Source organism: Mustelus asterias, chromosome 7 (assembly GCF_964213995.1).
Source record: "Mustelus asterias chromosome 7, sMusAst1.hap1.1, whole genome shotgun sequence".
Taxonomy (NCBI): Eukaryota; Metazoa; Chordata; class Chondrichthyes; order Carcharhiniformes; family Triakidae; genus Mustelus; species Mustelus asterias.
The window spans coordinates 103,475,110-103,491,306 of record NC_135807.1 but is presented as its reverse complement, the minus strand read 5'-3'; the positions used below and the strand labels follow the sequence as shown (position 1 = coordinate 103,491,306).

The 16,197-nt window shown below is 41.2% G+C and overlaps 1 protein-coding gene across 22 annotated transcripts in view; it reads left to right on the top strand.

The window, feature by feature from the left end:
* The window catches only part of lrrfip2 (leucine rich repeat (in FLII) interacting protein 2), a 182,624-nt gene extending 172,554 nt beyond the window's left edge, over nucleotides 1-10,070 (top strand). For all 22 annotated transcript variants that reach the window (XM_078216627.1, XM_078216617.1, XM_078216619.1 and 19 more), the window contains 3 exons: nucleotides 1,064-1,143; nucleotides 7,604-7,708; nucleotides 8,940-10,070. In XM_078216627.1, coding sequence (XP_078072753.1) covers nucleotides 1,064-1,143; nucleotides 7,604-7,708; nucleotides 8,940-9,050 — 296 coding nt within the window. In that variant the 3' untranslated portion in view covers nucleotides 9,051-10,070. The remainder of the gene's footprint in view (nucleotides 1-1,063; nucleotides 1,144-7,603; nucleotides 7,709-8,939) is intronic.
* Nucleotides 10,071-16,197: the final 6,127 nt, after the last annotated feature.

Below are 16,197 nucleotides of genomic sequence, written 5' to 3'. Positions count from 1 at the left end.
ACTTTATAATGGAGGGTGGGTCATTGATGAAACAGCTGAAGATGGTTGGGCCTAAGACACCATCCTGAGGAAAGCCTGCAGTGATGTCCCGTGACTGAAATGATTGACCACCAACAATCACAACCACGTTCCCTTGTGTTAGGTATGACTCTAACTAGTGGAGAGCTTTCCTTCTGATTCCCATTGATTTCAATTTTGCTACGACTCCTTAATGAATTGGCAGATGAAGTGCTGTTCTTCACATTTGTGTTAGGCTTCACTGGAACATGCAGCAGCCAAGGACAACAATGTAAGCATAAGAGCAAGAAAATGATTTGAAATGGCAAAAATGACCAGTCGGTTGGGATCATGCTGGTCATTTGCTTTCTTAATTGCGTGCTGTACCTCCATGCTAACCTTTGGTGCTCCTTGTACAAGTACACCCAAGTCTGTGAACATCAAAATATACAAGCTAAGTCACTTTTTAAAAAAATCTGCTTTTCCATTCTTACAACCAAATTGAGTCACCCCACATTATACTCCATCTGCCATTTTATTTTTCACTCATTTAACCTCTCCATATCTCTTTCCAGCCTCTCATGTCCTCCTCGCATCTTGCATTCCCACCTAGCTTTGTATTGTCAGCAAACTTAAATACAGTCTCTCTCAGTCTCTTTGTCTAGGTTATTAATATAGATTGTAAGTGTCAGAGGCCCCAGCATTGATCCTTGCGGCACTCCACTAGTCACAGCCTGCCAACTTGAAAATATCTCATTACTTACTACATCCTGTCCTCGAACCAATCGTCTGTCCATGCTAATCTATACCCCCAACTTTGTGAGCACTCACCTTGTGTGCTCACCATGCCTTTTGTGGCGCCTTATTGAATGCCTTTTGCAAATTTAATATATTACGTCTACTATTTCCCTTTTATCTACCAAGCTAGTTGCATTCTGAAAAAGTCGAATAATGTTGTCAAACAGGATTTTCATTTTGTAAAGCCATGTTGACTTGTCCTAATCATACTATACTGTGTTTTTCTGAGTTGTTTTGTTTTCTATCTCCAAACTTTTTTTCCTTTCAGGAGATGTAAATAGACAGTTGAGTGAATACAAGTTTAAACTGTCTAAGGCAGAACAGGACATTGCCACTGTTGAGCAAAATGTAAGTACCTTTCATATTGTAGTCATTTGTATGAAAGTATAACAATTTTATTCCTGTAATTATGTGCAAATGTTCTTTGCCTGTATTTCCACAGATATGCAAGTTCATCCCTGTTGTCAGCATTTTAATTTTTTGATGCAGCATTTAACATTAAAATATTTACAATGACAATAAATGAAAAATTGCTATACGAACATGTCCTGGGAAAGATGCTGTTGCAAATTGTGGTTACTACATTGTCTTTTAGCTCCACTAACATGTCGTGAGTAATTCCATGGGAGATCTGCTGGTGAATTTAAATAAATTAAAGTAAATGATAGAAGTGTCACCAGTTTGTGTTGATGTCTAAAAAAAAATCTATTTAGTGTCTGAGATTGAAGATATGAGTTAAGGCTGATATTTTTTCCTCTAGTGTGGTGACAAAGTTCTTTGGCACTTGTTTTAGCACACACCAGGTTTTATATGCTTTTATATATAATTGTAATAAAGTAAATTTCTTGATCATTCAGTGAGTACTGTATACTCTATATATGCAATGTATGTATGAAATTTTAAATGTCTGCATATTCAATGTTAGAATTGTCCTGTATTAATTTTCACTTTATTTATTCAACATGAATTTTTGTTGCTTTTCACCACCCACCCCTGAGGCAAGGGGATTTCCATTTTAGGACCACATACATTCCGTCATTCTTGATTATCCATACTTGAACTTGTTTACACTTTTATTCCCTAATTGATAGTATCTTCGCATTTTTTGGACCTGCTTAGAACATAGAACAGTACAGCACAGAACAGGCCCTTCGGCCCACGATGTTGTGCCGAGCTTTATCTGAAACCAAGATCAAGCTGATCTGAAACCAAGATCAAGCTTGTTTGGAAAGAATTATTGCTTAATTAGTGGGTAAACCATTAATGATATAACTAGGCTCCTAAGGTACAGATGATGATGGATTTAAATTTTGTGTGTCTCCCCAAATCTCCATGGGCCATAAAGGCAAAGACTTGGACACCCCTTCTTTCAGTGCTCCTCTTCTACTAGAAAAGACATGCAGGCTTCCATCAAAGCTGTCATGCAGCTGATCATTGGGGGATGTCTGAGAGAACTACAAATTTGTTCATTCCTTTTGGCAAAAGACCTTGCTTTCATGCAAGCACTCTCCGTGGCCCAGCTGAGTTGCATCAACTTGCTTTGCTGTTTCATAAATGTAGATCAATTGTAAATTTAAATTCAAAGAGTTCACTTGTTAAATAGCAAACAGTGGAAATCTTGCCTCCCCCGCCACTCAGAGAGAATCAAAGAGAATCAACACTGAGTGTTTTACCACCATTTGGCATACTTAGTTATACCAGTCTGCTGTGTTTAAGATCTCAACTTTTCAAAGAGCTTATTTTTCCATCATGCTCTCACCCAACTCTGCAAGCAGGAGTTCCTATGATGCTTTGTTGTGCAGTTGTGTTGAATATTTATTACAGTCACAATGGAGGGAAATGAATCTGAAACTTTTGAGCTGTCAGCTGGGGTCAGTGATAGCAGACTTGCCTCTAAGTCAACAGGTTAAGGTCCCACTCCAGAAACTTGATTACACCTACACCCAACACCCCAGTGCTGTACTGTGAGAGGAAAGGGATGAGGACTTATTTTGGATGAGACATTAAACCAAGGTCCTGTCTTGTACAAAAGCAAAATACCAGAGGTACTGGCAATCTGAAATAAAAATAGCAAGATAGTGGATAAACTCAGCAGGTCTGACAGCATTTGTGGAGAAAGAAACAGTCAACTTTTTGAGTCCAAATCGTTGACTCTTTCTCTCTCTCCACAGATGCTACCAGAGCTGCTGAGCTTTTCCACCATTTTTCTGTTTTCATTCCCACCTTCTCTTTGCAGGTGAGTATAAGTGTTCACTGAAGAGAGATGAGCTCACTTGCACAAAAACTTCTGATCTCGTCCATGGCTGGGATTCTCCGGTGCCGCTGCAGTGAATGGGATTTTGGCTGAGTGTCCAATTCTCCGTTCTTACCGGCAGCGGGATGGCCATTGACGAGATTGGGGAATTTTCTCTCTCCCCCCCCCCCTCCCCCCCCATGGTGTCATGGCCAAAAACTTTTTGTTTTTAAAAAAAATGTTTGTTTGGTCACTGTTTGTGGGACCTTGCAAATTGACTGACTTTTATTTAATGTTGAAAAGTCAGAAAAAGACTTGAATTTAAATACAACCTTTCATGACCTCAGGATATTTAAAAGTACTTTACAATCATGGAAGTAAAGTGCCATTATTGTTATAATGTAGGAAACATGACAGTGAATTTGCTCATAGCCATCTCCCACAAACAACAATGAAATAAATGTCCAGATGATCTGTTTATATGTTTGTTGGTCAGGATACGGGGAGAAACTCCACTGCATTTTTATGAATTATGGGATCTTTAACACGCAACTGAGTTGACAGATGGGAATTCCACAGCATTCTCTTGGCAATACACAGATATGCCAGGCGAGATCATCTGCTCATGTCTCCAAAAAGAAGCTTTGACGCTGAAGCGGGTGTGCTACCACTGACTCAAGACTGACACACAAATGACTGTCCTTTAAAAGTACCTAACTGGTTATGAAACGTTTTGGGTTATTCTGCAGTTGTGAAATGTAGTATATTAATTCACATGTTTTTTCTTCATAGATTGCTATTTCAAATTTAAGGAGTCAAATGCAGTAATGACTCTGAATATACAATGCTTCTCCTAATTGTTTACTAGATCCTATTTGTTCAATGTGCTTTGCAATCTTTGGTTAAAATGGATATAATATCCAATTTAGATTTTTTTCTTGTAGTGCCATAGAAATATCGTTTTTTTTTTGATTCATCAAAATAAGGAAACCGTTGCAGCATCTGTAACTGCAGTGACTTCATAGAACTTCATAGAAACCCTACAATACAGAAGGAGGCCATTTGGCAACAATCCCACACAGGCCCTATCCCTGTAACTCCAATATTTACCGAATTAATCCCTCTAATTTGTGCATCCCAGGGCACTAAGGGGCAATTTAGCATGGCCAATCAACCTAACCTGTACATCTTTGGACTGTGGGAGGAAACTGGAGCACCTGGAGGAAATCCACGCAGATACGGAGAGAATGTGCAAACTCCACACAGGCAGTGACCTAAGCCGGGAATCAAACCTGGGTCCCTGGTGCTGTGAGGCAGTAGTGCTAACCACTGTGCCACCGTGCCACTTGGTCATCACATTAGGCCAAACTTAAGGGCATAAATATTCTTGGTGGGAAGTTTGCTAGTGTCACACTGGAGGATTTAAACTAGCTTGGCAGGGAGGTGGGAACAAAATCAAAGGTGAATTAACTGGAGGGGAACTAGAGAGTAGGGCCAGTAAGACTCAGAGCAAGCAGGGTGTGGTTGCTAATCAAGCAAGGTCTGGTGGACTGAAGTGCATTTGTTGCAATGCGAGAGGTGTAACAGGTAAGGCAGATGAACTTCGAGCTTGGATTAGTACTTGGAACTACGATGTTGCTATCGCAGTGACTTGGTTAAGGGAAGGACAGGATTGGCAGCTTAACGTTCCAGGATACAGATGTTAAAGGCGGGATAGAGGGGGACGTAAAAGGGATGGGAGCGTTGTACTACTGGTTAAGGTACTGCGGGAGGACACCCCAGAGGGCTCATACAGTGAGGCAATATGGGTAGAGCTCAGGAATAGGAAGGGTGTAGTCACAATGTTGGGGGTTTATTATAGGCCGCCCAACTACCAACAGGAGATGGAGGAAGAGATATGTAGGCAGAATTTGGCAAGGTGTAAAAGTAACAGGGTTGTTGTGGTGGAAGATTTTAACTTCCCCTATATTGACTGGGACTCACTCAGTGCTTGGGGTGTGGATGGGGAAGTTTGTAAGGAGCATCCAGGAGGGCTTCTTGAAACAGTATGTAGATAGTCCAACTCGGGAAAGGGCCATACTGGACTTGGTATTGGGGAATGAGCCTGGCCAGGTGGTTGACGTTTCAGTAGGGGAGCAGTTTGGGAACAGTGACCACAATTCAGTAAGCTTTAAGATACTGATGGATAAGGATAAGTGTCGTCCTCAAGTGAAGGTGCTAAATTGGGGGAAGGCTAATTACAATAATATTAGGCAGGAACTGAAGAATGTAGATTGGGGGCAGATGTTTGAGGGCAAATCAATATCTGGCATGTGGGAGGCATTCAAGTGTAAGTTGATAGGAATTCAGGACCGGCATATTCCTGTAAGGATGAAGGATATGTATGGCAAGTTTTGGGAACTTTGGATAACAAGTGATATTGTGAGCCGAGTGAAAGAGACAAAGGAAGCATTTGTCAAGGCGAGGAGGCTGGGAACACACGAAGCAAGTGTGGAATAAAGGAAAGTAGAAAGAAACTTAAGCAAAGAGTAAGGAGGGCTAAAAGAGGTCACGAAAAGTCATTGGCCAGCAGGATTGAGGAAAATCCCAAATCTTTTTATACATATATAAAGAACAAGAGGGTAACCAGGGAGAGGGGGACAGGGGAGGGTATCTGTGTGTGGAGCCAGAGGAAATGGGCGAGGTATTAAATGAGTACTTTCAGTATTCACCAAAGAGAAGGACTTGGTGAACGATGAGTCTGGGAAAGGGTGTGTAGATAGTTTGAGTCCTGTTGAGATCAAAAAGGAGGACGTATTGGGGTTCTTGAGAAACAGTAAGGTAGGCAAGTCCCCAGGGCCTGATGGGATATACCCCAGAATACTGAAAGAAGCAAGGGAGGAAATTGCTAAGGCCATAAGAGAAAACTTTGTATCCTCATTGGCTACAGGGAAGGTCCCAGAGGATTGTAGAATCGCCAATGTTGTTCCTTTGTTTAAGAAGGGTAGCAAGGATAATCCAGGTAATTACAGGCCAGTGAGCCTTACGTCACTGGTAGGGAAATTATTGGAGAGGATTCTTCGATAAAGGATTTACTCCCACTTGGAAATAAGTGGACATATTAGCGAGAGGCAACATGGTTTTGTGAAGGGGAGGTCGTGTCTCACTAACTTGATAGAGTTTTTCGAGCAAGTGACGAAGATGATTGATGAGGGTAAGGCAGTGGATTTATCTACATGGACTTCAGTGAGGCCTTTGACAAGGTTCCTCATGGCAGACTGGTGCAGAAGGTGAAGTCACATGGCATCAGAGGTGAGCTGGCAAGATGGATACAGGTGGTTTGGTCAAAGAAGACAGAGGGTAGCAGTGGAAGGGTGCGTTTCTGAATGGAGGGCTGTGACAAGTGGCATTCCTCAGGGATCAGTGCTGGGACCTTTGCTGTTTGTAATATATATAAATGATTTGGGGGAAAATGTAACTGGTTTGATTAGTAAGTTTGTGGGCAACACAAAGGTTGGTTTTTGCAGATAGTGATGAGGACCATCAGAGGGTACAGCAGGATATAGATCGGTTGGAGACTTGGGTAGAGAGATGGCAGATGGAGTTTGATCCGACAAATGTGAGGTAATGCATTTTGGAAGATAGGAAATATACAGTAAGTGGCAGAACCCTAAGTATTGATAGGCAGATGGATCTGAGTGTACAGATACACAAGTCACGAAGTGGCAAAGCAGGTGAAGAAGGTAGTCAAGAAGGCATACGGCATGCTTGCTGCCTTTGGCTGGGGCACTGAGTTTAAAAATTGGCAAGTCATGTTGCAGCTTTATAGAACCTTAGGCCGCACTTGGAATATAGTGTTCAATTCTGGTCGCCACACTACCAGAAGGATGTGGAGGCTTTGGAGAGGGTACAGAAAAGATTTACCGGGATGTTGCCTGGTATGGAGGGCATTAGCTATGAGGAGAGGTTGGAGAAACTTGGTTTGTTCTCACTGGAACAACGTTGTTGAGGGGCGACCTAATAGAAGTCTACAAGATTAAGGGGCGTGGACAGAGTAGATAGAAGCTTTTTCCCATGGTGGCAGAGTCAATTACTAGGGGGCACAGGTTTAAGGTGCGAGGGGCAAGGTTTAAAGGAGATGTATGAGGCAAGTGTTTTTTAGAGGGTGGTGGGTGCCTGGAACTTGCTGCCAGGGGAGGTACTGGAAGCAGATACGATAGTGACTTTTAAGGGCCGTCTGGACAAATACATGAATAGGATGGAAATAGAGGGTTATGGTCCCCGGAAGTGTAGAGGGTTGGGCAGCATGGCCGGTGCAGGCTTGGAAGGCTGAAGGGCCTGCTCCTGTGCTGTAATTTTCTTTGTTAGGCCCAAGTATTTCCCTCCATTGGTTAACAGTTTAGATATTTGGAGGATTATCCAAAATATTGAATTATAAATAAGCTTAAAGATTTTGACCCTTGAATGTAGTTTTGAGCTGTGTGGTTATAACAAATACTTCATCCAAATTATATTTTAATAATTCTGTGGAAAAATCTTACTGCAGTTTTTCCTGGCAGCAATATTGTAGCTTCTATTTACTGTATGAATTTTCAGGTTGTCAGACTCGAAGGACAGGTGCTTCGTTATAAAACAGCAACAGAAAACTCAGAAAAAATAGAGGATGAACTAAAAGCAGAAAAGAGAAGACTGCAACGAGAGGTATGCAGAATGCTAAATGCTGCTATGTTGTACTGAGTTACAGAAGTAAGTTGCACTTCCTAGACATTCTATATGGGAACTAAATTAATAGCTCTTTGATCTCCAACACGAGCACTGTGCGCTCAATGGTCTTTTCTTTGTCTCCGTATTCTTTTCCATTCTTTTGACTTCACACATTTCACCCTCTTCATTCATGTTTGCTCTCTGCTGTTGTAATAAGCTGCCAAATTTTTGCTTTTAATGTTGCGCACTATTTGAATATCATTTCAGTGTTTAAATACTTCTAAAATTTATATACATTGTTTTAACATTACTTTTGCTCAACTCCAAGACCTCCTGCAAAACAACTAGCCAGTAGGGTTGGCTTTTCTTACTAGAATACCTATTTTTCATTTCCATTTTGAGTTCTGTATTACATTGTCAAGATAAATATTCATTTTTAAAATTTCTCTACAGGCTGCTAAGAATGGTCAAGGCTCTCAGAAATACTTAATTAAACAAACCTTGCACAAACTTTTTAACTGCACAAACTTACTTTGTTTATTTCTGTCACTTGTCAGTCAATATTCATAATGTAACAGCCTATGTAGGGTTGGCCAGCTGTAATTACATCATCCCAGTAGTGGTGCTGTTGTGCCTTAGATTTGCACCTTCCAACTCCTTAACCTGAATTGTGCAGGAGCCCTTATGCTCCCACTAATTTTACTTTCCTGTTTTCAACCATGCCAGTCATCTTTCTGATTAACTGTAAATAATATCAAAGTAATTTGTAAAATTAAAGGCAAATGTATGCCTTTTCAGATGTCACAGAATTACATCTTTGCACACAGTCGATTTATCCCTGCCCTTTGATCTCACTGAATGTGAATGCTGCACTCCCTATGTGAACATTAAGGCTTTTGGTTGGCCTGAAAAGCATTGCTTTTCCAGGATATGAGACATGAATCAATTTTCAACATGGTTGTTAATGATTTAAGGCAATTGAAACTAAGCACATACCCAGCTAAAGCTGGTGACTTTTAAACTTTTTGCGATTTAATGTTTGCATTGTTTTTTATTATTTTTGCATTTAGACCAAAATGTACAACAACCTAGTGTCATTTTCCTTAGCTGGACTGGTTGTGGACATTTAATATAAAGTTTTTAAACTGGAGTTATAACTTCTAGTTATTTTTCTGAGCGTTTGTGTTAGCTTAATGATAATTACCAAATGTTCTTAATCTTTCCTCAGTTACGATCAGCGTTGGATAAGAATGAGGAAATGGAAATGACCAATAGCCACTTGATGAAGCGGTTAGAGAAGATGAAGGCGAACAGAAATGCACTACTCTCTCAGCAGTAGAGATGGAAGAGCCAATGTACTGTATAACTAGCAGAACTTCAATGCGTCACAATTTATACACCTTTTCCATTGGTGCAACCACTTTAAAACACTGAAAGATGTCCTTTATTAAGGCTTCAGTTTTATACATGTTGGCGTAAAGATTTTGTAATTTATGAGAGAATGATGGCATTGTCTAATGTCTACATGTTTGATAATTGTGAATTGTATTGCCTGTTTAGCTCAGTGGGTTAATAGCCTTTGAAATGGGTTGTGTACTTGTTATGAGTGATTTATCAGGTAAATACAAATAGATTTGATTGTTCATGGCTTTAATACGCCAAATTGATTTACATAAACCTTTCTGCTGCTTAGAAATTATAGTGGTTGCTTAAGACCTTGAATGACGGCATGAACGGAACTGATACACAAGATAACCTCGCAAGTCCCTTTTGAAAATCTGACTGCTCTCGTTTGCCAATAGTTCTGTGCACCCTGCAATGCAGGAATCCCCACTTCAAGTGCCTTTTACATGGTGCAAGGAGATTATCTTGATTTGGTTATTCATTCAGCATAAGTTATGGACTAATCATTCGGTCTAAAATATTGTAATCAATATATTTTAAAAGCAAAGTGGGTAAATTTCTAAGACATGTATCTGCCAAAAGTGACATACATAATTTTTTCATCAAAAATACAATTTCAAATTGTCTTTTGTATTATATACAACTTATTTGATTAAGCAAAAGGATTGTAGGTAAGATTGATACGTTTTGCAAACGTCCCTGCAGTTTAGTTTTAAAATGCAGAATCTGGACATCTCTGCTGCTGCTCTTTCCTCACTTCATGGAGTTAAAAATAACATGGAAAGAACTGTTTCCTTTGCTGTATAAAATACTGGACTGCATCTTCAGAGTATTACTTGTGTTGTTTGTGTATAAGGGTTGATCTTTCTGGAAAAAAAACAGGCTTGTGAATGGGGTTTTGACAATAAATGAAACTGTGGGCACTTTATATGATGAGACCACAGAATTTTATTTTTGTGATTGCTGCATCTGTCTTCAAGCCGTAGAAGCAAATACTGCTTGCAGTATGCATGCAGTCATCTTAGAATAACACCTTCAACATTTGTGCAACCGACCATTTAAGTTTTAGAAGGAAGAAAAACATAAATTATTTTGACTAATTGTAACAGATCAGTAACTAAATTGATTGCTGCTGACTTGGCACAGTTGGCCTGATGCAACTTTATAGCTTTGCATACGTGATGAGTGTTGTGGCTGATCGCCAGTCCTGTGAGAGCTCATGTTTCTCCAGTTGCCTTCCCTGCATAGTTATGAGGCTGTATTTTGGAAGTGTAAAGTCAATGTAGAATAATAATCACGGGAGATTTCCAATACACCCTGGGATTGATAAACAGGCAGGAAGAGATCGGGAAAGGGGGACAGTTTGTAGGACTCCTTCGGGCCTCATAACCTGGGTAACAATGAGAGGAATCACTACATCTAACAATGGAAAAGGAACCAGGCCAGATCAGACATACAAGCTTGGGAGCATCTAGGCAACAATTGAACTAAAACTTGAAATGATGAGAAAGACATAATACAAACCTACATAATAGGTGGAGTCAGAGTAAGGAAGAATTACTCAGTAAAATCAGTGTTACACTGCATGTATGTGACTGCATAGATTATGATGATGCATGAAGCATAGTGAATAAGATTGGACAGCTAGAGATGCAGATAGTCATGTGGAAATATATGCCAGAAACTTCCGATCTCGCCTGTGGCCAGGATTCTCCGATGCTGTTCCAGTGAATGGCGTTTTGGCTGAACACTAAATTCTTCTTTCTCATTGACAATGGGGGCGGGGGGAAATGAGATCAACGAATACCACCCATTATGTTGTGGTGATAAGAGAGATCTGGCTCTAGGAAGGGTGGGACTGCGGTGTTAAATTTTCCTGAGTATAAGATGTTCAGAGAAGATAGGAAAGGAAGGAAAAGTGGAGGGATGGAGGTATTGGTTAAGGAGAGCATTGCAGTGCTGGAGAAAGAGGATGTCCTAAGGAACAAAAAGGGTGCAATTACATTGCTTGGTGTAGTCTATAGATCATTAACTAGTGAAAAAGATGTGGAAGAACAAATCTGCAGGAAAATTACAGAGAGCTGTAAACATTAGAGTAATTATAATAGGAGACTTTAATTACCCTGGGACTGGGATGGTAGTGGTATAAATGACAAAGAGGGGCAAATGTTCCTAGATTGTTCAGGAAAATTTTCTACAGCAGTGTGTCCAGTCCAACAAGCAAGGACGCACTGTTAGATCTGATTCTTGGAGATGAGATGGGCCAAGTAGGTCAAATGTCAGTCGGGGAACATTTAGGAGAGAGTGATCAATGTACCAAAAGTTTCGTATAATGTTAGAAAAGGACAATGGGCAATCCATTAATTAACTGGGGGGAAAACCGACTTCAATGGACCAAGAATGGAGCTCGATTGGAAAGAACGGTTAGCCGAAAAAAACTTTAGCTGAATATTAGGCTACCTTCAAAAAAGTAATTGTTTGGACCATTCAAGGTGTATTTCCTTAAAAGATAAGGGTATGGCAAACAAACCCAGAGGTCCCTTGATGAAAAAGGAGATAGAAATTAAGATAATGGAGAAACTGTGTGCTTATGACAAGGCAGGTAGAAAATACAATTGAGAAGCAAAGGGAATACAGAAGGTTCAGTGGAGAGGTGAAAAGGCACATTTCAGAAGTAAGGAGGGAATATGAGAGAGACTGGCAGCCAACATAAGGGTGAAATCCCAGAAAGGGTGGCAGAAGGAGGAGTAGAGCCGATTAGGGACCTAAAATGAAATTTACACATGAAGGCAGGGAGCTTGGCTGAGGTAGAATCATAGAATCCTACAGTGCAGAAGGAGGTCATTCGGCCCATCGAGTCTGCACCGACCACAATCCCACCCAGGCCCTATACCCATAACCCCATGCATTTACCCGAGCTAGTCCCCCTGACACTAAGGGGCAATTTAGCATAGCCTATCTACCTAACCCGTACATCTTTGGACTGTGGAAGGGAAACCGGAGCACCCAGATAAAACCCACATGAACACGGGGAAAATGTGCAAACTCCACACAAAGACCCAAGCCAGGAATTGAACCCAGGTCCGTGGTGCTGAGAGACAGCAGGGTTTGTCACTGCTGCCTGTACTAAATGAATATATCTCATCTGTCCTTACCAAGGCCTATCTAGGCCATGGTGACACTGGGAAATTCTGTCCTTGGAAAGGTCCAAATTGATGATGAGGAAGTAATGAATAGGCTGTCAGTACTGAAAGTTGACAAGTCACAAGGACCAGATGAGATGCATCCAAGGACATTAAAGGAAGTGAGAATGGAAATTGCAGGGACGGTGGCCATAATCTTCCAGTTTTCTCTAGACTCTGAGACGCTGGGGAATTGCAAACATTACTCACTTTGCTCAAAAAAAGTTGTAAGGATTATCACAGCAATTACAGACCACTCAGTTTAACTTCATGGTGGGGAAGTTTCTGGAAATAATTCTTTAAGATGGAATTAGTAGTCCCATTGAAATATGAGAGTTGATTAGGAAGAGCCAGCATGATTTCCAAAGGGAAAATTGAGTTCAACTAACTTATTGGAGTTTTTTGAAGAGGTAATAGAAAGGATCAATGAGGGTAATGCAATTGATGTGATCTACATTGACTTTCAGAAGACATTCAATACAGAGCCATGCAACAGTCTTGAGAAGTTAAAGCTCATGGAATAAAAGGGACAGTAGCAATCTGGATACAAAATTGACTAAATAATAGAAGTACTGTCAATGGATATTTGGGCTGGATGAAGGTTTGTAATGGAGCGCAGGAGTCGATTATTCAGGTTTAAAGTTTATTTATTCGTGTCACAAGTAGGCTCGCATTAATACTGTGGTGAAGTTACTGTGCAAATCCCTAGTTACCATACTCCAGCGCTTGTTCGGGCATGCTGTGGGAGAATTTAGCATAGCCAATGCACCTAACCAGCATGTTTTTCAGACCGTGGGAGGAAATTGGTGCACCCGAAGGAAACCCATGCAGACACGGAGAGAACGTGCAAACTGCACAGACAGTGACCCAAACCAGGAATTGAACCAGGGTGCCTGGCACTGTGAGGCAGCAGTGCTAACCACTGTGCTGCCCAAATGCTGGCCTTGCCATCGATGCCCACTTCTTATGAATATGTAACCCATAATGAAATGCTATGGATGAATGAAAGAAGAATGAGGTTAAAATGGAAACAAAAGAAAAAAGCATAGACAAAATATATAGGCAATAAAAGGAGTGGGTGACAAAAGAGATATTAAGGAAGTAGGAAAAAAAGTCAAACAATTAGGAAAGTATGCAAGAATCGTGAATTAAAGAAAAATCAGGATAGGAAAAGTGCAATCAAAACATGCACAAGATAAATTGATAGGTAATGAAGCAAAATGGCAGAAATATCGAAGAGTTCACCTCAATATTTGCTAGGAAAACCAGTTCGGCACAACATTAGAAGTAATTAAAGGAGATAGGAAGGCATCTGAAAGAAAAAGCTGGGAGAGGAGAGATAATTGTTTTATATGCATATTTTAAATGAATTTAGGGAAAAGAACGCAGAGGCACCATTATATATGTAACAAAAAACAGCATGTTACCCAAGGGCTGGCAGATGAGTAGAAAAGATTAGAAAATGGGTCAATGCAATGTATTTGCATTTTCAGAAGCCCTTATATAAGGTATCACAAACTAGGATTACAACTAAAATCAGCATGTTGAGTTGGTAAACAATGGCAGAAAGAATAATAAGTTGGTAGAAGCACTAACAGTGGAATGGGCTTGTAGGGTAGCTATTCAGACAGGCAACGGGTGGGAAATTGTGAAATAGGACAAATTTCTGTTGAATACAATTTACATTAATGATTTTGGCTCAATAATTGGAAATACAATTTCAAAATTTTCACCCACCAAATTGGGAGGTGTGACAAAATGCAAGCAGACACCAACATCCTTACAGAATGGGTGTGTAATTGGTAAATTAATTTCAATACAGTTAAGTGAACTGGTACGATTTGGTAAGAAGAATAAGGCAGCCTCATACTGCTTGGATGTTGAGAGTGAAGAGGAGGTAAGGAATTTTGGATTACAGGTACAGAATCAATAGAAGTACTGATACAATTTAATAGGCCTTTTGAAAAATCAAATTAAGCCCTGGGGTTCATTTGTTGTCTGTTTGATTATATATTACTGAAAAGTAAAGAAGTGATGTTAAACTTGTATCAAAGATTTGGTGTACAAAGCTCTGTTGTGGTTTCCAGATTATGACAAAAGTACAAAGAACAATACAGCACAGGAACAGGCCCTTCGGCCCTCCAAGCCCGTGCCGCTCCCTCGTCCAAACTAGACCATTCTTTTGTATCCCTCCATTCCCACTCCGTTCATGTGGCTATCGAGATAAGTCTTAAACGTTCCCAGTGTGTCCGCCTCCACCACCTTGCCCGGCAGCGCATTCCAGGCCCCCACCACCCTCTGCGTAAAATACGTCCTTCTGATATCCGTGTTAAACCTCCCCCCCCTCACCTATGACCCCTCGTGAACGTCACCACCGATCTAGGAAAAAGCTTCCCACCGTTCACCCTATCTATGCCTTTCATAATTTTATACACCTCTATTAGGTCACCCCTCATCCTCCGTCTTTCCAGTGAGAACAACCCCAGTTTACCCAATCTCTCCTCATAACTAAGCCCTTCCATACCAGGCAACATCCTGGTAATCCTTCTCTGCACTCTCTCTAAAGCTTTGACGTCCTTCCGGTAGTGTGGCGACCAGAACTGGGCACAATATTCCAAATGCGGCCGAACCAATGTTCTATACAACTGCAACATCAGACCCCAACTTTTATACTCTATGCCCCGTCCTATAAAGGCAAGTATGCCATATGCCTTCTTCACCACCTTCTCCACCTGTGATGTCACCTTCAAGAATCTGTGGACTTGCACACCCAGGTCCCTCTGCGTATCTACACCCTTTATGGTTCTGCCATTTATCGTATAGCTCCCCCCGACGTTAGTTCTACCAAAATGCATCACTTCGCATTTATCTGGATTGAACTCCATCTGCCATTTCTTTGCCCAAATTTCCAGCCTATCTATATCCTTCTGTAGCCTCTGACAATGTTCCTCACTATCTGCAAGTCCAGCCATTTTCGTGTCGTCCGCAAACTTACTGATCACCCCAGTTACACCTCCATCCAGATCGTTTATATAAATCACGAACAGCAGAGGTCCCAATACAGAGCCCTGCGGAACACCACTAGTCACAGGCATCCAGCCCGAAAAAGACCCTTCCACTACCACCCTCTGTCTTCTGTGACCAAGACAGTTCTCCACTCATCTAGCCACCCCCCCCCCCCTTTATCCCATGAGATCCAAACTTTTGCACCAACCTACCATGAGGGACTTTGTCAAACGCTTTACTAAAGTCCATATAGACGACATTCACGGCCCTTCCCTCGTCAGCCATTCTAGTCACTTCTTCAAAAAACTCCACCAGGTTAGTGAGGCATGACCTCCCTCTCACAAAACCATGCTGACTATCGTGAATGAGTTTATTCCTTTCTAAATGCGCATACATCCTATCTCTAAGAATCCTCTCCAACAACTTCCCGACCACGGACGTCAAGCTCACCAGCCTATAATTTCCCGGGTTATCCTTCCTACCCTTCTTAAATAACGGGACCACATTAGCTATCCTCCAATCCTCTGGGACCTCACCTGTGTCCAGTGACGAGACAAAGATTTGCGTCAGAGGCCCAGCGATTTCATCTCGTCTCCCTGAGCAGCCTGGGATAGATTCCATCAGACCCTGGGGATTTGTCAGTCTTTATATTCCCTAAAAAACCTAACACTTCCTTGTAATGGAGATTTTCTCTAATGGGTCAACACTCCCCTCCGAGACACTCCCAGTCAACACATCCCTCTCCTTTGTGAATACCGACGCAAAGTATTCATTTAGGATCTACCCTACTTCTTTGGGCTCTAAGCATAATTCCCCACTTTTGTCCCTGAGAGGTCCGATTTTTTCCCTGACAACCCTTTTGTTCCTAACGTATGAATAAAATGCCTTGGGATT